Source organism: Macaca nemestrina, chromosome 3, assembly GCF_043159975.1.
Source record: "Macaca nemestrina isolate mMacNem1 chromosome 3, mMacNem.hap1, whole genome shotgun sequence".
In the NCBI taxonomy this organism is placed as follows: domain Eukaryota; kingdom Metazoa; phylum Chordata; class Mammalia; order Primates; family Cercopithecidae; genus Macaca; species Macaca nemestrina.
Genome location: NC_092127.1, coordinates 3,226,211 through 3,250,405, shown reverse-complemented (window position 1 = coordinate 3,250,405; position 24,195 = coordinate 3,226,211). Strand labels below are relative to the sequence as shown.

At 42.7% G+C, this 24,195-nt stretch overlaps 1 protein-coding gene and 1 long non-coding RNA gene across 2 annotated transcripts in view; both read left to right on the top strand.

Annotated features, from left to right (window-relative positions):
• LOC105466546 (uncharacterized) overlaps positions 1 to 24,195 on the top strand; it is a 123,503-nt gene that overhangs the window by 71,232 nt on the left and 28,076 nt on the right. The gene's annotated exons all lie outside the window — the stretch shown is intronic.
• LOC139362114 (uncharacterized) overlaps positions 4,558 to 24,195 on the top strand; it is an 83,471-nt gene continuing 63,833 nt past the window's right edge. The window contains exons 1-3 of the mRNA XM_071092637.1: positions 4,558 to 4,678; positions 5,065 to 5,324; positions 7,654 to 8,741. Of these exons, the coding sequence (XP_070948738.1) occupies positions 4,558 to 4,678; positions 5,065 to 5,324; positions 7,654 to 8,364 (1,092 nt within the window). The 3' untranslated portion in view covers positions 8,365 to 8,741. The remainder of the gene's footprint in view (positions 4,679 to 5,064; positions 5,325 to 7,653; positions 8,742 to 24,195) is intronic.

Below are 24,195 nucleotides of genomic sequence, written 5' to 3'. Positions count from 1 at the left end.
ATTGGGTTTTCTTGCAAATATACTCTCCATTCTCTTTACCCTAAAATCCCTCCCCTTCTTCTCCCTCAAACTCATTTCTTCAGAGCAAAATTCCTATCTCTGCTAGGAGGAACAGATCCAAATGAAAAGTCTTAAGAATTTGTATGTTTACCATTCTAGGGGAACAAACTGCACATTAAACGATGACATTAACAAATCAGATGGACTATGCTATGTTTTTGGGGACCTGTATTTTCAAGACTTTCTTGGTGCCCTTGACTCCTTGGGACATAACTTACTTTATCTAACTTGCTTAAGCAAACCAAGGGGAAAGACCTGGCAGCTTCCCATCACTCCTCAGAAAAATTATATTTGACACTAGGTATTTAGTGTGTTTGTCTGGTACTCAAATGTATATGCATTATGACTCACTTTTAAGGCTCAATTCATGGTGTGTGGCTGAAATGCCAAGTGCTGTAGACATGCCCCTGCAGGGTGACTGTTCTTTCCCTGGTAGCTCCATTTGCTGTTTGAACAGTCTTTTACTAGCTTAATTTTCTCTCTCGTGGGTTACTTGACAATTTTTGTTTCTCAAAACGTCTTATTATCATGCAGCCTATTGGTTTATCTGCTGCTATTATTTTGCATTTCACAAAGTGTCCTCGTCGATGCTGTGTGGGAATGTGTTTAATTTTCTACCTGAGTGTCAGTCTACTGCTCCAGAGCTGCTAGAACATTTTCTTTCATCTATCTTCTTACCTTCCAGATCCAGCAGAGTTGAACCACAGGAATCCCATCTCAATATTGAAGACTCACTCCCATCTGGAATCTCATTATTGGTTAGCTTGTCTGTCTATTTTATCTTCAGAACTGTTTGCTGGTAATATTAGAGGAGTGCTTTTGAATTGTTGGGACCTTACTTGTAGTGGGTTTCACTTCTTTTCAGTTTTAGGTCAAATATTTATAGATTGTTTTGTAGACTCTGTTGCAAGGGTCTCAGAGTCCTGATAGATGTGCTGGGTGGGCTAGGTTACTATTAATAGTGTTATTGCAATTACGTTTTTAGTGGATGATCAGAGAGTTTGTTATTAGGCGGCAGAATTTAGAGACAGGTGTGTTAGTAACAAAACTCTTAAATGTGGTTCTCCTGTTGTGATTTTCATGCCTCAGTCCTGTGTTGACTTTGCAAAATAGCATAATTGCTTTCATCTAGTTTTCTAAATGTGTTGGCATAGTGTCTAAATGTGGCCTGCATCTGAATGACCAAGTTGGGAATGTCTGAGAATGCTTTTTATTTGAGAAGAACTTCTTCTAGGAGTAGTGGAAGTAAAGTCTGAAATCAGCCACCAGGTTTCTAATTGCATCCTTGCATAATGTAGGCTGAATAAGCTGAAACAAACTAAAAAAATTTAACTTTTTGTTTTTGTTTTTGTATTGAGGAATGAATAAGACATGATACCTTGACTCAATGTAACTTTTAGATCTCTTGCTAATCTGCTCCACAGCAGCCAGAATCCAGGTACACCAAAGATATATTTTTTAAAAGGCAGATGAAAAAGTAACCCAAAGAATTCTTAAATTCAATAGTTTCAAGATTTGAAACTTAACTTTAATAGAGATTTTGGACCATATAGAATAAGAAGTCCCTCTGTTGACTTACACAAATGCTGAAAGCCTGCCATGTACTCTAAGTATTCTCTTGTAATCTAATTTTATATGATTTCCACATTTTTCCCACTTTTGTTTTGATCATGCCTTTCAAAAGTTTTATGTTTTTGTTTCTGATAATTTTTTAATTTAAAGAACTAAACTAGAATTGATAGCTAATTGCCATATGTGCCTTTTCTTGATTCTGTTTTTCTCTGTACCATTAAGGAGTTGATGTTTATCACTTCATTATGTAAGCTTTTGTTTCCAATACATGAGCTCATAAGCACTATGTATTATTATTTTGCATGTTCTTTAAAATTTGTATGTTTACATATAGTATCATGCTATATGCATAAATTTGCTTTTTAAAAAATAACCTTGCTTTTGAGATTGTCCATGTTGATACATGTAGTTTAATTTATTCATTTTAATTATTTTAATTGCTATAGAATATTTTATTGTATTAATATACAGTAATTTATTAATTTTTCTTTGACAGGCATTTCAGTATTTTAAAAATTTTGGTTTTGATTATCATAAAAGTTGCTGCAGTGAGTACTTGTAAACTTTATTCTTCTGCACATCTTGTGCACACCTGTGCACACCTGTAATACACCTAGAAGCAGATTGCTGAATTATGGAGTTTTAACATCTTTCACTTTAGCACTTCTGTCAATTTGCCCTACCACCACTTCCTTTTGATCAACCAGATCGTCAACAACGGCGTTGTAAATGTTAAGTGCTGCTGATCTGATGGATGTGAAATGGCATCTCATTTCTTGGCATAAATTTTCATTTCCCTGATTACCAATGAAGTTGAATATCTTTTTACTTGTTTATTCAGTTGAGGCTTTCTCTTTTTTAATTGACTGTTTATATCTCTTGTCTGTTTTCACTATTGGATTACTTGACATTTTCTTGTTAATTTATAGGAATCTTTTATATATTATGATTATTAATCCTTTGTTAGTTTCTTGTGTTGAAAACATCTTCTCACAGACTGTGGCTTTCAATATATATATTTTGCTATGTAGAGCTTATTAAGGGTAATGTAGTCAAATTTATCAATCTTTTTCTTTATTGTGTGGATTTTATTGCATGTGTTTCAAAAATCTTCCCTAAACAGTGTCACAAAGATATTCTTCTATATTTTTCTGAAAAATTTAAATTTTGCTTTTCCTGGAATTATAAGGATCTAATTTTATATTATTTGCATATATGCCATTTTGCATATGTATAGCCAGTTGTACCAGCATCTTATATTGTATAGTGCATTTTTTTGCCTAATTATTTTCAGTTTCCCTCAGAGTATCTGGCTATCTGTCTATCTGTTTCAGGGCTCTCAATTATTATTATTTCTATTCATCTTTTTACCAATATGATATCTTAATGCCAAAAAATAAATATCAATATCTCATAGGGCAAATCATCTAAATCAAAATTGTATTGATTTTTTCTGTCTTTCTGCTCTTCCATAAGTATTTTGCTGTTAGCTTATTACCACAAAAATATTTTTGGGATTTAGATTGTAATCTCATTTAATTTACAGAATAAATTAGGGGTAAATTGGCATATTTGTGATATCGAATCTTTCCATCCATGAACGTGGTCTACCTTGCTATTTATTTAGGTCTTTTATGTCTGCTAATAATATTTATAATTTTTTCATAAAGGTCTTTTATATCTAAAATCAGACTTATTCCTGGTAACTTATACCTTTTAAAAATATAATTTTGAGTGGAATATTTTTTCTAATACATTTTCTAACTGCTACATAGGAACTCTATTGATTTTTAAAATTCTGATCTTGTATTTAGTAACTTTGCAGATTTATCTTGTTTTAATAACTTTATTTTGGTTTATATATATATATTTGTGTGCAAATAATGAATGCCTTTGTCTCTTCATTTCTAATTATTTTACCTCTTAAAATGTTCTTGTCAAGGACATTATCTAGGATAATGTTAAATATGAACAGAAAGAGTAATCATCCTTGTTCTGGTTCTGATTATAATGTAAATGCTTCTAAATTTTCATCATTATTTGCCTTCAATTTGTCTTTAAATGCAGTATTGTTTTCATAGATAAAGGCTACTGAAAGCAAATAAATAATTTGTATAGTAAATGCATATTTGTAAAAATATTTTAGGAACTTACAGAATTAATAGCAGAGCCTGTAGAACTGAAAACTCTGCTGCTAAGAGTGTTCCAAATCCCAGTGCAAGATAAGTATGAAGAGACCAACGACCTCCCAAACTGGTACAGAAATTACTTCAAAGTGACAACATATGAGCCTCAGAAGATGCAGAAAGAAATTGTGTCTAAATTTCTCTTATCTGACTAGTACAGAGCTTTTAGAGGGTCGGCCGCTGCAACAGCTCCCTGCCCCTACCCCTGGTCTCCACTCAGAGCGGCACTCACCGTGGGCTCCAGTCCATTCTAAAAACATTCTATAAACAAGCCTCATCAGAACCCTCCATCCTTTCACGCCCTAAACTACCCCGGCTGCCTTACTTAAGCTAGTATATGCTCTTTACTCCCACACATTCTGGGAGCTGCTGTCTCCACAGGGTACTCCCGCAGGTGCAATGCATGTTTCTCCTGTTAATCTATCATCAGTTAACTTGCAGGCCCCCAGTCGGCGGAACTAAGTAGGTAGTGGAGACTTTTCTTCCCGACACTGAACACTTCACAACCGCCGCTGCTGAGCACAGACATGGTGGCTTGCACTGCTGATATCCCCGCGTAAGACACATTTTAAAAATTTTTTTATTTTTCAAAATCACATATTAAACATGTTTTAATTAATTAATTAATTAATTAATTAATTTTATAGAAGCAGGGAGTACAGAGGCAGGTTTCTTACATGCAGATACTGCATAGTGGTGGAGTCTGGGATTTGGTGTACCTGCCATCTGAATGGTGAACATGGTACCCAATGGTAAAGTTTCAGCCCTCAGCCCCTTCCGTCGCTCACCGTGTGTAGTCCCCGATGTCTGTTATTCCACACTGTGTCTCTCTGTGTGTACCCATCGTTTCACTCCCACCTGTGAGAACACACGGTATTGGACTCCCTGTTTCTGAGTTATTTCTCTTAGCGTCATGGCCTCCAGTTCCATCCATGTTGCTGCCAAAGATATGATTTCATTCTTTCTTATGGCTGAGTAGTATTCTTGGTGTATATATATCACGTTTTCTGTATATGAATACATTCATCTGCGGATGGACACTTAGGTGGGTTCTGTATCTTGGCTATTGTGAGCAGTGCTGTGAAAAACATATGCGTGCAGAGATTTTTTAATGTAACGATTTCTTTTCCTTTGGGTAGATACCCAGCAGTGGGATTGCTGACTGGAAAGTAGCTCTGTTTTTAGTTCTTTGAGAAATCTCCATATTGTTTTCCATAAAAGTTGTACTAATTTACATTCCTGCCAGCAGTCGCAGACACTTCAAAAATGACCACCTTTGAAACCAGATACAGCTGCAGCAATGATGTGCCCCTTGGCTGCACATGCCCTTGGACGCCCCCCTTGCTCTGTGGATTCCACATGGCCCTGCTTCTCAGGTCAGCAGCCCAGGTTCAAGGTGCAGGAGTGGGTCTGTTGGGCTGGCAGAGCCCAATCGTGTGTCTATACTCCCCAGCTGCCAGGGAGTTTGAGGAGACAAGACCTGGTCATTTTTCAGCTTCCATATTAGTTGGTGGGCTCCGTCTCAAAAGGTGGATACTCCTTGAAAGAAAACACTTCAGATGCTGACAAGATGTAAACAGTCGATATAGGCTTTTAAAGCTGCCAGAGAGATGATCGGGGTGGTTCACGTCTGTAATCCCGGCACTTTGGGAGGCTGAGGTGAACGGATCACTGAGGCCGGGAGTTTGAGACAAGCCTGGGCAAAATAGCGAGACCCCTATCCCTATAAAAATTTTTTAAAAATTAGCTGGGTATAGTGGCCAACCTGTAGTCCAGCTCCTCAGGAGGCTGAGGTGGGAGGATGGCTTGAGACCCAGGAATTTGAGGCTGCAGTGACCGACGATCTCACCACTGCACTCCAGCCTGGGTGACAGAGCAAGGCCCAGTCTCAAAAAGCAAAGCAAAACAAAACAAACAAACACGAAACCTGAAAGCTGCCAAGGAGTTCTTTACCTGGGCTCAGGGGAAGAGCAAATTTTCCTTTTCTTCTGGCTGGAAATTTAGGAATGCTCATTTTCATAGACCAGACACAATTCAAGGCATTAAATCTGTGACATAGCATTCATCTCTACATAATTAATGTATTAAATGCTTGGCATATTAAGTGCAAACTTTACAAGTCACAACAAGATTACCCTAACTGCCAAATTAGGGTGCTGTGCCCAAACAATTTTTGCCTTAAACATCATTACCGACAATAATCTGTGGGATCTGAGCTCAGCTGGGTATCTGGCTGGTGATGTGTGAGGTTGAATGGAACGCAGCTGCCTCCTCCTCAGCCTGTTAGCTAAGCACTGCTAAGCAGTGGAAACCAGCTTTTGTGAGCTTGTCCAGTACAGGTATATATTAATTTCACTTAGCCATTTATGAGTCAGGAGACACACAGGCTGTCCAATTAAAAATACCCTTTTGTACAGGCTCTTTTCAGACCCAAACCATACTTTCATACAAAGGAATGCATAAATATACATGATAATTGACTCTAATGACAGGAAAAGAATGTGATGAAACATTTCCTGATAAAATCTAGTCTCAGCATGCAAAGAGGATCAGGCCTCCTCTTCAGTCATTGTGATTTACAGTATCAAGGGTGAAATGCTAAAGGGTGAAGACATTGTCTTCTAAATGGCTAATGTATGTATGCAGAAGAACAGAGACCTTTGTGTTATCTGGACAAGTAAAATTATAAATGCTCTCTAGCTGGGAAAGAGAAATTGCATTTGACCAGTCAGCCTTCCTTCATGGTCTTTTTCGTTTCTAGGTATCAAGTCAATTTTTCAATTCCTCGTACGATTTTGTCATGCTCCTGATTATAAAGCAGTTAGGCTTAGTAAGCAGCATGAAAAGGGCATTGTTTCTGGGCTTTCTTCCACTGTTTTTTAGGGCATGCCTCTAGACACACTTCCCTATTCTATTACGAATCTGGCACTCTTCAGAGATATGGAATGCTGTCATAATGGTCAAGGATCTGAGTATTTGAAAATGAATCTTTAAAACTAGACACAATTGTGAGAACACAATTGTGAGGCCTTCGATAAACATTGCAGGCATCTTAGAGGTGGAGTAAAGTACAGAGACTTCCTTGCGTATAATGTTATACATTAATAAAGCCCAACGCGCCACTTTTCGGATGGACAGTTTATCGGATTTCTTATCTTAAAGTTATTCAGTGTTGAGCTTCTCACAGAAATAGCTTTAGTCCTCTTAGGAAAAGAATTGAAAATGTACGCAGGCAAATAGAACTCTGGAGTCATGAACAAATATTCCATCTGATTCAAAACAGGATTTTAGTGATTAGAATAATTGTCAACAAAACAAAGACCTTGATACTACATTAAACAGCAAGCACCTGGCAGATTGAGTGTTTCTAATGCACATTATGTTGGAAGAACAGGCAAAGTCACTTATTTTACACATGGGTGCGTTTCCACTGTAATAATTAAAGCAGTTTTAGTAAAGAATATGAAAATATTTTTAGCCAATTTAAAGAATACGTATTTTCAAATAGTACAAATCATTTGCTGAAACAGACTTCTGAAACCAAATTATGGGATTAGTAGTTTATAACTTTCTCTGAATGTATAATCTTTTACAAATACCCATTCACGTCAAATATTCATTCTGGTACAAATTTAAGAACCAGATATGATATTTAAAATGGCCATCAATGGCCACCCCCAGAAACTGTCTGTCTTATACTTTAAGCTACTTTTCTCACCTTTTTGCTCTAAACAACGCTGGCAAATGAACCTCCAGCTTTAGAGGTGGCAAAGACGGGCTTTTTGGTCAGAGACGGCAGACGCCTGGAAAGTGGACGGGGGGCCTGTAATCCCAGCTACTCGGGAGGCTGAGGCAGGAGAATCGCTTGAACTCGGGAGGCGGAGGTTGCAGTGAGCGATCACACCACTGCTCTCCAGCCTGGGGACAGAGCGTGGCCCCAGGACCCACTGTGCTGGGAATTGCTGTGGTGGAGAGAACAAGACTCAGGCTGCCTCTCCGAGCTCCGGGGTTCGCTGGAAGCGGAGGCTGTGCCTCCCTCCCTGCCTGTCCTTCGCGGGCTGTGGCTCCTCCCTCCCTGGCCCTGGCTTCAGGGACGCCCCGGAGCAGCCCGGTGCCGAGGCCCCATCGCAGCCCTCGGGGGGAGCGCGCGTCAGAACTAAGCCAGGCGCGCTTCGCTAAGGGGACCTCTCTGGACAATTCTGACGCCGGCTCCACACGAGGCGTTTTTCCCTCGTTCTCATTCACGGCCTGCGCTGGGCATGTCCGCCATCTTCAGGGCTCCTCCGCCGCCTGCGGGAGGCCGGCGCCCCGGGCGCGTGCACCGCCTGCTGCTCTCTTCCTCCGCGTGTTCTCCCGAGCGAGCGACTCCCTCCGTGCTCACGGGCCCAAACCCCTGCCTAACCCCCAGCCAACGCCCTTCTCCCGAGCTCCAGGCCCCTCCAGCTCCAGTGTGGGCATCGCCCCCTGGCTCTCCTCAAGTCCTCTCTTTTTTTCTTTTCTTTTTTTTTTGAGACGGAGTCTCGCTCTGTGGCCCAGGCTGGAGTGAGCGGCGCCATCTTGGCTCCCTGCAAGCTCCGCCTCCCGGGTTCCCGCCGTTCTCCTGCCTCAGCCTCCGGAGGAGCTGGGACCACAGGCGCCGCCACCGCAACCGGCAAGTTGTTTGTGTTTTTAGTAGAGACGGGGTTTCACCGTGTTAGCCAGGACGGTCTGGATCTCCTGACCTCGTGATCCGCCCGCCTCGGCCTCCCAAAGTGCTGGGATTCCAGGCGGGAGCCCCCGCGCCCGGCCCTCAGGTCCTCTTACACTCAGCCTCTTGCAGACGGAATTGCTCATCCTCTGCACAGCCCTTCCCGCTCCGGTATCAGCTGTGGCTTCTCCGTGGCCACGCAAAGAACAGACACAGAGCTTGACACTGACTTCCACGTGAGTGAGATTCTTCAGCAAGGTCACAGACAAGGAGGGTAAAGGGGAAGGAGGAAGAGCTTTTTGCTTTGAGTTTCTGCTTTCCAGGTCGGCTTGACTGGCAAGAGGGATGGCCCTGGACCGCCCTCACTGACCGGAGGTAATTGCGGTTTTTGCCGTCGAAAGTAATCACAAAAACCGCAATTACCTTTGCACCAACCCAAATATAAGCAGCCCAGGGCCAGTGTGGTGGTGCCGTGATGACTTCAATGTCGCAGGCTGTTTCTGTTTTTAACTCCTCCATCCTTATTAATTAGTGCTTTTCCTCAAGGTCACCTCAGGTCCACAGACAAGGCTGCTGAGGCTCCAGCCATCCTGCCTATGTTCTGTTTAGGAAAGAAGAGACAGGAGCAAAGATGTTTTCCAGCAACCTCATCTCATGCGTTTTGCTGACATTTCACTGGCTACCCCATCAGGAAGGAGAGTCAGACATTTTTTTCTGCACCTAGAAATGTACAGGTTCTATTGCTTAAGAATGTGGATTAATAGACATGGGGTAGGACACCAGCAGTCTCTGATGTCTGAGGGATTCTAAAAATAAGCTTGGACTTTAAAAAACATGTTTGATATGTTTGTGCCCTCTAGATCCATGTCATTTGGCAAAGTGTCTCCAGAGTTATGTAGAATTTTTCCTTGAATTTCAGTATCTCCTCATCCGTTGCTCCCGATCAGTTGCCAAGCCCTGCCAATTTCAAGTCCCTGAATGTAACTTGAATCTGTTTCCTCCTCTTCATTCCTGATACCACTTCCCTAATTCAGGCCCTGCTGTTCCTCGCTGGGTCGCTGGCACCACCTCTTGACTGTGTCCTGTGAGTAGGGGAGAGAGAGTAAAGCATAAACAGTGACAGCTCTACAGCTGGAGTCCTGGCTTCTCTGGGTGGGTAAATAAATAGAACATGCTGGTAGTTCCTGTGTTGTATCTGAGCTATCTGTTTAAATAGCTGATTCTTTCACCGTTAGGTGTCCAAGGACGGGGATTGTCTTATTCCATTCTTATTCTCCAGCACTTGGGACAATCATTCCTAGACAGTGGGACCTCGAATGGTAAACTGTGGTTCTCCTGCGGGGCTGAGGACTGTGAGGAGCAGAGCAGACTTCAGGGAGCTCCACAAGTCACACACACAGGCGACTGCTGGCTGTTTCCACTTATTCGTCTGGAATTGGTAGCACACTAAGTGGGCCCTACTTCTTACTAGGTCGGCGCACAAGTAATCGCTATTCTTGCCATTAAAAGTAATGGCAAAAACCGCGATTACTTTTGCACCAACCTTGTACATATATATTATTTTTTTCACATCTCAGTTTTTATTCCCATTCCAGCCTCCTAATACTTTCCCTTTGGATTTTTTTTTCTAATCTTGAGAAGTCTGTGTTTTTTAGTGTAGTAATAACAATAATGGTATTTTTAGCATACCCATGGTGCCAGGGGCTTTTAAAAGATACTTTTTATAAACTAACTCATTTAATTCTCGCAACAACTTTTGAAGTAGCCCAATTTCTAATCCTCATTTTACAGATAAGGAAACTGAGGCACACAAGGTCAACTAACCTGCCCAAGGTCTCTGGCTAGTAGGTGGAAGAGAGTTCTCTGGATATTATTTGAATCTCAGTCTCCCTATTTTTCTTCGTCATGACTTTATGTTTCCCCCTGTATTTCTACATATTTTAACCTCTTGATCATATAGCATACCTTGATTTATAAATCACTTTTACATGCATTATTTTATTTGATCTTCATCACAGCTCTCTGAGGTGGGTAAGGGAGATTTGGTTACTTCTTTTTGACACATGAGGAAAGTGATGCTCATAGACATTGTTATTTAGAAGCATAGGGCATTAATTCTGGAAGTGTTTTAAAGAATACCCAATCCAGCCACTCACTTTTAGGAAATGGAGCCTCAGAAAAATAAATGCCTTTCTCTAGTTCCCACAGCTGGCTGCAGTACCAATCACCTGCCTCTGGGTTCATTGCCAGCTGGGTGCTGTGGAACTTACCTTGACTTTGGAGTCAGTTATTCAACTTCTCTGAGCTATAGTTTACCCTTTATAAAGTGAGGACATGATTATGCTTCATAAGACTGTTGTGAAACATAAATGAAATTAATATGTACTGGGCCTAACACAACCCAGATATCCATGAAAATATCAGCAGAGGTCAGGTTTTTTTTTGCCTCCTCCTCATCTTACCTTCTTTTCTCTAAGGCTGTTTTGAGGACATAAAATAAGTTGCTATTCCATAGCATGCATTTTATTCTATACCATAGGGCTAGGAAATAAAAATAATAATAATAATAAACTGTCCATCCCCTGCTCTCTGATCTTTTTTTCTGAACTAGCTTCACGTGCCTCCTTTTACTTGCCATAATCTTCTTTGGCTGCAGGAAAACCTCCAGGCCCAGTCAATCAAGTTGCTTCTGCTCTCTCCAGGCTTTGTTTGCAGCCTGAACTCCACAGTCCATCACGTCAAGCGCACTCTTGCCACTGTTTTTGAACTCCCTTACCCTCTTTGCTCAGCGAAACTCCAGTCCCCCATCAGTCCAAACACCCGATTTCCCTGCCCGTGTACCAGTGCTGCCGCTGCAGGTGACACACTGTGCACTTGCTACATGTTCTTGGGCTCACCCCAGCTGGGCCCTCCGTTCTGCAGAGCGATTGTTTCCAGTTCTTGTCCTGTTTCCCTTACAGCTCTTCGAGATTTTCATGTCATTCCTCAAACTCCAGACCTCACCACCTCACCTTATAGCAAAAGACTGCTTTTGTACTCTGCTGAGAAAAGCAGTCATCCTCATGGAAGATTGCTAACGTCAGCAGGGTGTTTCTGTGGGGTAGACATTGGGTCAAGTCCGTCATTTATGTCATTTCATCCATCTTCACTGGAGTCATGAAATAGATATCATTATGATTGTCCCATTTTAGAGGGGAAGCAGCTTAGGCTCAGAGAGGTTGTGTAAGTTCTCCAAGGTGGAACAGCTGGGGGAAGACAGCCACAAGCAGCTCATGGCTTGCCTCTAGAGTTGACCTATTAAGTATCAAACAACAAATTCCTCTATGTTCTCCCCTGTACACAACAAACTTATCTTCATTAATTTTTAAAAATTAGGTTTAAAAAATATTCTGATTTATTCACGCATACAATTTAAAGAGGCAAACAGGTGTGAGGAAACAGCAGCCCCGACCTTCTTATCCTTAACTTCCGCTTCCCCAGAAGCAACCACTTTTAGCTGAATTTGTTTGGCACTTACATCCACCCTTGTCAATATCACGCTGCTGCGGCCACTTGCTGATTTGTCCATTTGATCCCCTCTCTGTGGCCTTCGCACGGGGGAGCATGAGGGTTTAACTCTTCCACACAGTAACACCCCTCTCTCTCAACACAGACAACACATTGGCTGGCTGTCCCATCCTCCTGTAAGCTGTACTCATTTATGTCAGATGTAAATGCTAATCATGACTACGCACAGGTACGTTATCATTACTTTTCCTTTCCGAACATTGGTGTGAGGCCTAAAATTAAGGCCCCATGGTATGTGCTGCCCTGACCTTCGGTGAAACCAGGAAGACATCAAGTGGTCTACCCTCAAGTTCCCCTCAACCCTGCACCTATGGATAAGGTCCCTTAGCTAAACACCCCTCCTTATTGAGAGGACCAGGCACAGTTCCTGCCTATTCCTGAGTAAAAAGTTTCGGTTCCCTACCAGCCTACAGTTTTATTCAAACAAGCCAATCACATCCTCCCATGGGGACCGGGGTCACCTCACCCCCGTTGTACTACAAAGCCTGGCTCCCACCGCCTGGTTGCTTACTCTGCTCCTGAGCGCCACCTCCTGAGGGCCTGAGTGGTGGGCATTGCCCTTCTTCCCTGGGCTGCGAGCACTTGCAGTTAGTCAAAGGCCATCGATCTTACCTGGCCAGTGTCTGGTGTTGTGGGTCCAGCCATTCCTCCCTCACCAAAGAGGTGTATAGGAGGCGAGTAAAACACACGTCACTTTGTGTTTCTAGGGTTGATCCGAATCTACTCGGTTTTCCAGTGTATGCATCCTCTCCCAATCCCTTCAACCTTTAATGTGGAGTTCCTCTTCTTGGTGACTGTGACCTCTGGTCTAGCTTTGTGGGACACTTACACCCGCTCTGTGGCCATCGCCTTTTGGAGATTTTGCTTGTCTGAAAATGTTGTTATTCTTACATTTACTTGATAGTTTGGCCAGGTCTAGAATTATTGGTTGGAAATTATTTTTCTTTAGAATTTAGAAGCCATTTTCATGTCTTTTAGTTTCCAACATTGCTGTTGAGAAGTTCAAAACCATTCAAATCCTTAATCCTTCATATGTGATCTGTTTTTCCTTTGCTCTGTGGAAACATTCTCCTCACCCCCATTTATAAATTTACCAATGAAATGCATTCGTGTGGTTCTATTTTCATTCATTGAACTTGATATTTGCTGGGTCTTTCTAATCCAGAAACTCATATCCTAGAGCTCTGGGAACATTTTCACGACTGAGTCAGTTGATAGTTTTCTCTACTCCATTTTCTTTTCCTGTTTCCACTTTCTGAAACTCATATGATATAGATATTGGCTTTCTTGAATAGTTCTCTAGTTTTCTTATCATTTTTCTCTTTCCTATTTTTTTTTTTTGAGATGGTGCCATCCAGGCTGGAGTGCAATGGTGTGATCTCGGCTCACTGCAACCTCCGCCTCCTGGGTTCAAGCGATTCTCCTGCCTCAGCCTCCCGAGTAGCTGGGACTACAGGCCCACGCCACCACGCCCAGCTAATGTTTGTATTTTTAGTAGAGACAGGGTTTCACCATGTTGCCCAGGTTGGTCTTGAACTCCTGACCTCAGGTGATCTGTCCACCTTGGCCTCCCAAAGTGCTGGGATTACAGGCGTGAGCCACCGCGCCTGGCCTTCTTTCCTATTTTGTTTTTAATCATCAGCTTTCTAGATTTCTTTATGTCATCTTCCAATCTTTCTACTGAATGTTTCATTTCTCCTGTTCTATTTTTAACTTGAAGGTTGGCTTTTGGTGATCTTTTTTGGTAAACTCTAGGCTTGTGGGTGGGGTTTTCTTGTTGGCGGGCTTCCCCGTGGGATGAGTTGGCTGAGTATTTTCTTGCAGATCCCCAACATTGGTTGGTCTCTTCCTGTAGGTGGACCAGATTCCCCCAGGAAAGCTTCCAAACTCTTTCCTGAAGGCAGGTGCCACACTGCCAGCACGCGGGGCTCCAGCAGGAAAGGGCATGTACACCAGTGACTTTGCATACTGCCACACCGCCAACTCAGCTACCACTCACTAGCTAGTTTTCACTTTCCAAAACCGCATTGCTGATGTTTGCATTCCTTTGAGATTTTTAATACTTTTTATGTATTAATAACTTTACTGTTATTTAAATGGGTTTTGGGAGGAGTTGAGGTTAATGCAATTTAGTTTTTGTCTGTTTATTTCCATTTCTACCTATTCTCTCATTTCCTCTCATTTTTGCTAATTTTTTTTTTTTTCTAATATGAGGTTGTTACTTCACCTGATACTCAAACCATATCCTCCCTGGTCTGTCTTGTGCTTTTGAATCTACGCTACCCTTTCCTTTCAGCTATGAATACATTGAGATAATTCCATCTTAGACATTCCTTTGAACCCACGTCTTCCTCATCTTCCCGTCTGTATCTCTCCTTCCTTTTGCAGCCAAGCTTTTAGAAAGTGTCCCTGCCTCTGCTTCCTCTGAACTTGTTCACCACTCTACCCATGGAAAGGGACTTCTAGGAAAGTCCCCAGATGACCTCCACAGTGGCACACCAACAGACACTTGCCTGTCTAGAGTTCACTCTACTGCTGACTACATTGACATTTCTCTTTTTCCCTTGTTAGTTTTATGTTATTGTTAAAAGGAAGTTTATCTACACTGAAAGCAATATATATTAATTACATAAATATGGAAAATAGAAACAATATAGGAAGAAAAAGGAAATCCCATTCATATGTGTATCAAACAGCGATAGCTTCTATTAAACTCAGGATGCATTTCTTTCCCAAGTTTTTGCTGAGAATATAGTATTTGCATAACTGGATAATTACATATACGTACATGTATTTGTATAGAGTGGCATGTTTTGATTTTATGAAAAACTTCATATCCCCACATCCAATGATCTCAAGGATCACTCCACTTATATGTTCTCAAGCTTAATATTTTTGAAGCGATTTCTCAGAAAATTGGTTGTGTTTAAGTTTCCCATCTAAACAATGAATCCTATCACTAGTCAACCAACTGACAAAGCCAGAAACCTGTGTCACATCTTCACCTTTTTCCTTTCCCTCACCTCTGCCATCTAACCAGTTGTGGCTCCTTTGAGTTCCCTTTTTGAGATGGAGTTTCACTCTTGTTGCCCAGGCTGGAGTACAATGGCACGATATCGGCTCTCCGCAACCTCCGCCTCCCGGGTTCAAGCGATTCTCCTGCCTCAGCCTCCCGAGTAGCTGGGATTATAGGCCCTTGTTGCCATGCCCAGCTAATTTTGTATTTTTAGTAGAGATGGGGGTTTCTCCATGTTGTTCAGGCTGGTCTCGAACTCCCGACCTCAGGTGATCCACCCGCCTCGGCCTCCCAAAGTGCTGGGAGTACAGGCGTGAGCCATCACACTCGGCTGGGTCCTTTGAATTTTAATTTACCTCTTCTATCTTAGAACGTCACTTTAGGTTATGATTTCACACTTCTTGCCTGAAATATCGCATTAATCTCAGAATTAAAATCCTAGCAGCTAACCCTGCCTCCTAGAACTAGTCCTCAGGATGCTGGCAGATCTACTGATGCCACTTCCCAGTGATGTCACTTGCCCAATCATCTCCCTGTTCAACATCTCCCCGTAGCTTGCCGAATCAAGTTCAGATTCCTTGGCCTGAGACTCAAGGCTTTCATGCGTCTTTCGGAGTTGTCCGGCCTCTCTTCCTAGTTTTGCTGGTTTCATTATCCCACACCTCTTTACTATGGGAACAATAGATCATGCCATTTCTTTCCTTCAAAACTTTCTTCATTCTCTTCTCTTTTTCCGCTTCTTATCTAGCTAATTTTTACACATTCTTCAAAATGTGGATGAGCATCCTTTATTCAAAGAGGCCTTCTTTCATTTCCTAGTCTAATGTAGAAGCTTCTCCTAGCTGCTTCTGTATCACCGTCAGCTACCGTATCACTGAAATGATAATTTACTTTGATGTTTCTTCACTAATCTGTATATCTATCTATCTATCTATCTATCTATCTATCTATCTATCTATCTATCTGTCTATCGATCTATCTTCAGAGCTGAGGCTATGAGTTATTTGATGTTGTATTTCTAATACCTAATCCAGAACTTGATACAGGATAGGCTCTCAGTGTTTACGGAAGGAATAGCTGCCCATTCTGAGTTTTTATATGGATGCTCTGTTTTCAGGGACAGTTCTTTTGTACTTTACACTTTTTAAATGAGTGTGTGAAGAGAGATTATTGCATGGGTGTGAGGGAGGAGGGAAAGAAATATAGAAGTTTATATAGGTCACCACAAAGGATTATTCCAAATTACCCTTTTGGGTTTCTCATAGCTGTTTTTTAGGATAAGACTAGAATTAAACCAAAGTGTAAAAGCGGGAAGGGATAGGAAGTCAGCTCATTTGGAAGTCTAATCTAATGTAGTATACGCTTCCACAGGGAAACTGTTGCAGAGAACAAGTGTCATAAAAGTACTTTAATAGGTAATTGTGTTTGTGGTGCATTGTTTGCCAAGTTACACAATATGACAATAAGACAAAGTGTATCATTTAAAATTACCCTCTTAAGGCCAGGTGCTGTGGCTCAGCCTGTAATCTCAACACCTTGGGAGGCCAAGGTGGGCAGATCACTTGAGGTCAGGAGTTCAAGACCAGCCTGGTCAACATGGGGAAATCCCGTCTCCACCAAAAAATAAATTTAAAAAATTCACCAGGTGTGGTCATGGGTGCCTGTAATTACAGATACTTGGGAGGCTGAGGCAGGAGGAGCCCTTGAACCTGGGAGGTGGAGGTTTCAGTAAACTGAGATGGTGCCACTGCACACCAGCCTAAGCAACAGGCGAGACTGTCTCAGAAAAAGAAAATTTTAAATAAAATAAAATTACCCTCTTAAAGCATATTGAATAGTAAAAGTCATGTACAATTTGTGCTACAAATAGTTGAGTTGTCATTAATTTTCCATGTAAAAGTTTTTTCTCTGTGTTTAATCACAAGGCTTTTTCTTTACAAAGTATCACTTGTTTTTTACCTTCCTGTGGTGTTTCTCTCTCAGTTCTTCAATAGTAAAGCACCTCACATTGAGACCTGTAATTTCCTCAATTGAATTCCAAGTTCTCAGATATGGTATTGGAGCTTCTCAGCAATTTGATGTACCCTAATCATGGCACCCTAATATTTTTTAGGCAGTGCAATATAATGTTGGAGACAGAAGGCTCCTAGATATCATGTAATGTAGAGATTCTGTAGCAGAAAGTAGTGGGCTTGAAGATGGGATGGTTAGTATCCAAAGCATATCATGGCCAGGCGTGGTGGCTCACACCTGTAATCTTAGCACTTTGGGAGGCTGAGGCAGGGGATTGCTTGAGGTCAGGAGTTTGAGACCAGACTGGCCAACATGGCAAAATGCTGTCTCTACTAAAAATACAAAAATTATCCGCCATGCACACGCCTGTAATCGCAGCTACTTGGGAGGCTAGGTGGGAGGATTGCTTGAGCCTGGGAGGTGGAGGTTGCAGTGAGCTGAGATCACACCGCTGTACTTCAGCCTGGGCAACAGAGCAAGACCCTGTCTCAAAAAAAAAAAAAAAAAAAAAAAAGCATATTAGAAGGGGTGCTGAAGGGGAGCAAGAAGATCTCCACCAGTGGGGTCATTCAGGTCGTGAAGCCCCATAGTCCATTAATAAGGCTCCCTGATGGAGAAGACAGTCCACAACCCAGTATGTCAGAGCTTTGAGATCTGTAGCTGCATCTCACTCTTCTGCAGTTTCACACACTCTAAGGGACGTGAATCATCAGATTTGCTGAGATATCAGGGTCCGGCAGACACTGCAGAATAATAAAAACATTACCCTAGAAATACAGAAGGAAACTCCTGTCTCAGGAAGAAATTGAACCTACCCATCGTGGAGGCCCAGAATCGTCACTGGGACTGCTGTTTATCGTCAGACCCAATAATTTTTTACGATAAAGGACTTCCAAAATGACAAACATGAAATCACACGTCAAACAACTTTAATACATGTTCTGTTAGAAAAAAATGTAGGAAAGAAAAAAAGTATATCAGAAACTTTTCCAAAACATTTATCCCTGGCTTCTTGTTTTCCTCCCTCCTGAACTCTGAAATTCTTGTAAGTTTGGTGGCAGGCATGAGTGTTATACACACACCCACATGCAAACAAAACAACTATCGGGTGATCGTAATATCCTCTACCTTTGCCTTTATCTTTGAGTCCAGAACTATTGATTCAGTGTAGCTTTTGTTTTCAAGGAAACTATAGCTCAAAAAGTTCAGGTTTCACTGACTTGTCCTGGGTGATGGGGGCTAGTTAATGGCAAAGCCAACGCTGGAACCTCCGCCTCTCCTGCTGTTGGCAAAGCACTTCTGCTACATGCACTGCTTTCCTGGTCGACGTTTAGAAACTACCTCTTCAGCTCTGAAGAATCCAGAGAAATCTTTTTTTTTTTTTTTTTTGAGACGGAGTCTTGCTCTGCTGCTAGGCTGGAGTGCAGTGGCAGGATCTCAGCTCACTGTAACCTCCGCCTCCTGGGTTCAAGTGATTCTCCTGCCTCAGCCTCCCGAGTAGCTGGGACTACAAGCGTGCCACCATGCCGAGCTAATTTTAGTATTTTTAGTAGAGTTGGGGTTTCATCATGTTGGCCAGGATGGTCTCAATCTCTTGACCTTGTGATCCGTCAGCCTCAGCCTCCCAAACTGCTGGGATTACAGGCGTGAGCCACCATGCCCGGCCCCAGAGAAACCTTTAGCCTGACTCTTCATATCTAGCAGCTCTAAGGACTACCACGACATCGTTCTGCTGGGGGCATTGTCCTGCTTCTCCTTTCTCACTTTACTTCCAAAAGGCTTGTAGGACCACGCAGCTGTTGGAAGTTCCAGAGAATTATTTGTCCAAACTAGGACCTTATCCCATAGGTGTGAGAGCAAGGACTACACGAGGAGCCAGAGTAATGATTATTCCTCATTATACCTTTACATCTAGGGAGGCCTTAAAAGAAGGGGCAAATTCATCTTCAAAGGAATACACAGCTTGCCCAAATGCAGCTGGAGAACTGGGTGAGTGGTCCTCCCTGCCAACAAAGCAAAGTCTAGGCCTGCAAATCACTGCCACCAGGCGACAGACAATGTAAACGATAATTCCGAGACCCGACATAGTCAAGCGAGTTGCTGCATTGCTCTGAAAGGCACAGATAATTTGAGAGAAGGGGTTGCTTTGCATTTTGAGCACAATTTGACCACACAATAGTCTCCTTCCCAAAATAAGCATGTTGAGCTTGCATTTTCTTTCTGGCAGGAAAAAGGCCTAGAACTTCCCAAGTGAACAAGCTACACCCACTTTTCAAATATTGTCCCAAGTCATTGTAAAAATACTCTGTCATAAGCGCTCTGGTTGTAAGAGGAAAATAGAACCACACCAAACACCTCACCCCAATATTTCGGAGCCCCACTCTGGGAGCAGTAAATTAGGGATTATAGCCTGCTCAGCCTTCGTCTCTGCACAGAAATGCACTGCAGAGACCACACCCTTGTGAAAGGGAAAAGCAGGAGGAAGTGGACCCATAAGAGCTAAGTAGTCAGAGGACATCCAGCCTGGGATAAAAGGCATTTTAGGACTGGCTCAGTGAAGTGCTGCAAACACAAGTCCACTGTAGAATAAATAGCCTGGGCTGTCTGGGCTGGAAGGCGGCAGCTGCATTTTATGCCCGGACTTGGGAGGCAGAGTTGAAACCTCCCATTCAACACTGGTCCCTGCCCACAAAACATAGGCACCAAGGCACGTACACACAGGATAAAATGTCTTCTCTTTGGATTAAAAAGTTAATCAAGCAATAAGTGACTACCTAGAAGGGTGCATTCTAGAGTTTGCTCTAGCAAGTTAGGAAAACAACAGATGGTGGAAAGTTTGCTTCTCCTGCTTACAAACCACATGAAATGAGGCAGTGGAGTCGTCATTTGGTTTTTAGGAATATTGTTCTGAACAACTTGGATTCAATTCAAATGATGCTTCAAGTTGTGTGATGTGTGTTATATTGGAGAGTATATTACTAGACTTTTCCCCATTTTTTAGTGTTAGGATAAGCAGCTCATGAGTTCCTGGGAACTGGCATGTGTGAGATGAGGAAGCAGAGCAGACCCTGAGGCCGCAGGTGGGCCTTACCTGCTGCCTTGTCCCGCTGCCAGGGTCAGGCCAGTCCCATGGCCTCTCCTCCTGGGCACTCCCACTCCTCTCCTCCTTCATCACCATTCCAGAATACCACTGCACACATTTGCTGCCTGAAAAGAAGAATGACCTGGAGTCCAACTCTTTTCTCACTAGTTCAGCTTTACATTCATGTCATCCAAGTTTCTATGGGAGCAAAGCTTTCCTGTGTGCAAAAGCTCTCCATCACGTTTCTTTATTTGTATAATGCAATCCAAATCGGATCCGTCCTGCAATGCCGGCCCCCTTGCCCACTGCCTCATTGCCCAGGGATCTCTCATCCTCATCTCAATACAGTCCCTTGCCTGGACCCTGGCTTCTGCTTCATGAGACCCACTTTTCCCCCACATGTTGTGTATTGGGAGTCCTGCCCACTCCTGAAGGCTTTCCTCGGGTTAGTCTTTTCCAGAGGGACTCTCCTCAAGCTTCCACATGCGCCCAGCCTTTCCCGCCCTGCTCTCCCTAGCACTGTGTTGGTAGCTCTGCGACCACATTGCCCGTAGTCGGCTTCGTGCTGCGGTTAACTGTGCATGTCTCTGAGCCTCGCTGCGTGCCATGAGCCCCTTGAACAGAGCAGAGAGGGAAGACTGGCATGCAGGGGTGATGGGGAGTCACGGCCGTAGGAGCAGGAGTTGGGAAGATAACAATAACAGCGCTCTCTCACATGTCGCTACGCTGGAGTTACAATTCATATCAGCCATGCACATATATAATGCAATATCCATGAGGCTTACACATATTCTCTAAAACTAAGGTTACATCTACAATCACCGTTCCATAGCATCTATAAAGATGTAATGCCCAGCTCTAAATAGGGTATACTCACAAAATATCATAGGACATTTTTCAAAATTGGGATATTAAAAATTAAATCTGTTAAAAACACCTGGAAAACCCTCCAAAAAGTTCCATGTAATCATTTACTTTTAATATTTGGAGAAAGAGCAGAAGAGCACACATCTGATCAAATTTACCACAACGGGTTTTTTCACTTCCAGATTTACAGAATGCCTGTCACTTGCCTAATTCCTTGTTTAAAAAGAAACTTTCCTCCACACCACTTCTCAATGTTTGTTTATGCAAATGAGACATGAGTCACAAGCCTGCAGAGATGAACCCTGATTTATGACAACATCAAGAAAATAGCTAAAAGTACATGTGTCTCAGGATGATTCAAAGTGCAATAAGGGAATTTCCAGTGATTTGGTAACAAATGTAGCAGCCCAACTCCCATTTATTTTTCCAGCAAATATTCCCAAGGAGCATGAAAAACTGACAGCTGCATAATCGGAACAGCTAATTTTTTCATGTTAGTGGATTCAAACTTTTGTCAAAAAAATGAGAGAAAGAATGAAGAAAAAGCAAGAGAGTGTAAATGGTAGATCAAGTTTGCATATTAACAACTTTGGAATTAAAAACTTCAATACTCTATCAGTAGCCAAATATTAATATTTTAGTCATTAAGTCTAATGCGGAGAAGTTATACAATAAACAAGATGAGGCTGTATTCTTGATGAGGTATCTATGTGAAGGTTAGCATTGTGGAACTCTGGAGTTAAAAAGAACATGCAATATCCCGGAATTTGGCCTCCTACCTTGGGCAAGGATTGTCTCCAAAAACTGACCTCTGAGAAGTAGAATTTAGCCTGTTAAATACTTACTGTAATGGGATGCTCACTACCTCTGTCTTGGTTTCCTGGGCTGCTGTAACAAATTGCCACAAATTTAGAGGCATGAAAATTGCGATTTATCATTTCACCGTTCTGAAGGCCAGAAGCTCAAAGGTGTTCAGTTGGGCTGCACCTCCTACACGGCCTCTAGTGGAGAATCCATTTGTTTCTAGTTTTCGGTGGTGTCTGGCTTCCTTAGCTAGTGCCACGTTGCTCCAGTCTCTGCTCTGGCTTCACATCATCTTATCCTCTGTATGTCTCTTACAAAGAGACTTGTTATTAAATTTAGGGACCACCGAGGTAATAAAGAATGAGTTTCTCATCTCAAGATTTTTAATTTAATGACATCTGCAAAGACTCCTTTTCTTTCTTTCTCTCTCTCTTTTCTTTTCTTTCTTTCTCTCTCTCTTTTCTTTTCTTTCTTCCCTTCCTTCCCTCCCTCCTTCCTTCCTTCCTTCCTTCCTTCCTTCCTTCCTTCCTTCCTTCCTTCCTTCCTTCCTTCCTTCCTTCCTTCCTTCCTTCCTTCCTTCCCTCTCTCTTTCTTCTTTTTGTTTTGACAGAGTTTCACTCTTATTGCTGAGGCTGGAGTGCAGTGGTGTGATCTCAGCTCACTGCAACCTCCGCCTCCTGGGTTCAAGCAATTCTCCTGCCTCAGCCTCCCAAGTAGCTGGGGCTACAGGCATGCGCCACCACACCTGGCTAATTTATATATATATATATTTTTAGTAGAGATGGGGTTTCTCTGTGTTGGTCAGACTGGTCTTAAACTCCCGACCTCAGGTGATCCGCCCACCTCGGCCTCCCAAAGTGCTGGGATTACAGGCGTGAGCCACCGTGCTCAGCCAAAGACCCCTTTACAAAACAAGGTCAACTTCATGGGTTCTGGGGATCAGGACATGGACATATCTTTCTGGGGGCCACCATCTAGCCACTGCCACCTCCAAAGGCAAGCCACACAATTTTGGACAGATCTTATTAGGTGGCCTTGTGTTGTTTTGAACAGTTTTTATGTGTCCTTACTATTTTTGGCGTAGTTCCAAAGTAGGGCTGTGCCTCCTCCTGGGAGCTGAAATGGACAGGCTCTTTTCCTCTCAGACCATGGACTCTAGGGCACGAGCAGCACATGGCATAATCAGAGCCAATTATGCCCTTGCCGGGGCCGGGACTCGCAGGGAGTGCAGCAAAGCTCAAAGTGGGAGATTATTGTGGCTGCTGTTGTATATCCCCAGCATGAGACTTGTCAGCAAGTCCAGTGGCAACCGTGCCCTTGGCAGTATTGGGAGTCAACCATGCCTGGACAGGGCTTTGCCCAGGCCTCACCTTGTTGCTTGGTTGTCTGGTCTTCCCATAAGTGCTGTGAACTATCATTTTTAATACCATATTTTTCCATGGACACTTCAACAACTTTTGTTGTTGACAGCCAAGAACTGCTGAAATCTGTCTCTGTGTGTGGCGACCTAATATCTCAGTCCTTTCCCTGAAGCTGTACAGAATATACCTACGTTGGTTTGCATGTAAGAAAGCCCTCAAAAAGTCACATAATCTACTGATTGATTGTATCCTAAAGATTGTCTTCTCTGGCCAGGCACAGTGGCTCATGCCTGTAATCCCAGCACTTTGGGAGGCCGAGGTGGGCAGATCATGAGGTCAGGAGATCAAGACCATCCTGGCTAATATGGTGAAACCCTGTCTCTACTAAAAACACAAAAAATTAGCTGGATGTGGTGGCACCTGCCTGTAATCCCACCTACTTGGGAAGCTGAGGCAGGAGAATTGCTTGAACCCAGGAGGCAGAGGTTGCAGTGAGCCGAGATCGCACCACTGCACTCTAGCCTGGGCGACAGAGCAAGAATCTATTAAAAAAAAAAAAAAAAAAAAGATTGTCTTCTCTGATATGACATTTTACCGCTGTCTACACTGAAGACCTATTTTACAGCCGTCTACACTGGAGTGGTCCAATGAGTTCTTGTGACGCAGGTCGGAGCTGGTCCTGGGATTGCCAGGTCTTGGCGCAGTGCCTTCCCTGTGCTGCCATCCCCAAATCTTTACGATGCTCTCTCCCCTCAAACTTCATCCCACCCCTTTCTTCCAAGCCGAACATCTCTAGATCGGTTGCTCCTGATACAATTTTTAGACCATAATAGTGCTGTTATATTTCCTAATATCACATGATTTCATTATTGTGAGCACTTTTCTGTAGAAACTATCAGTGCTTTTTAAGTCAAAAAGCTACTCTTGGAGACTGGCTCTGAGGAAAAATCCTTCCTAAAAGTATCCTTAGGCTCATTCCC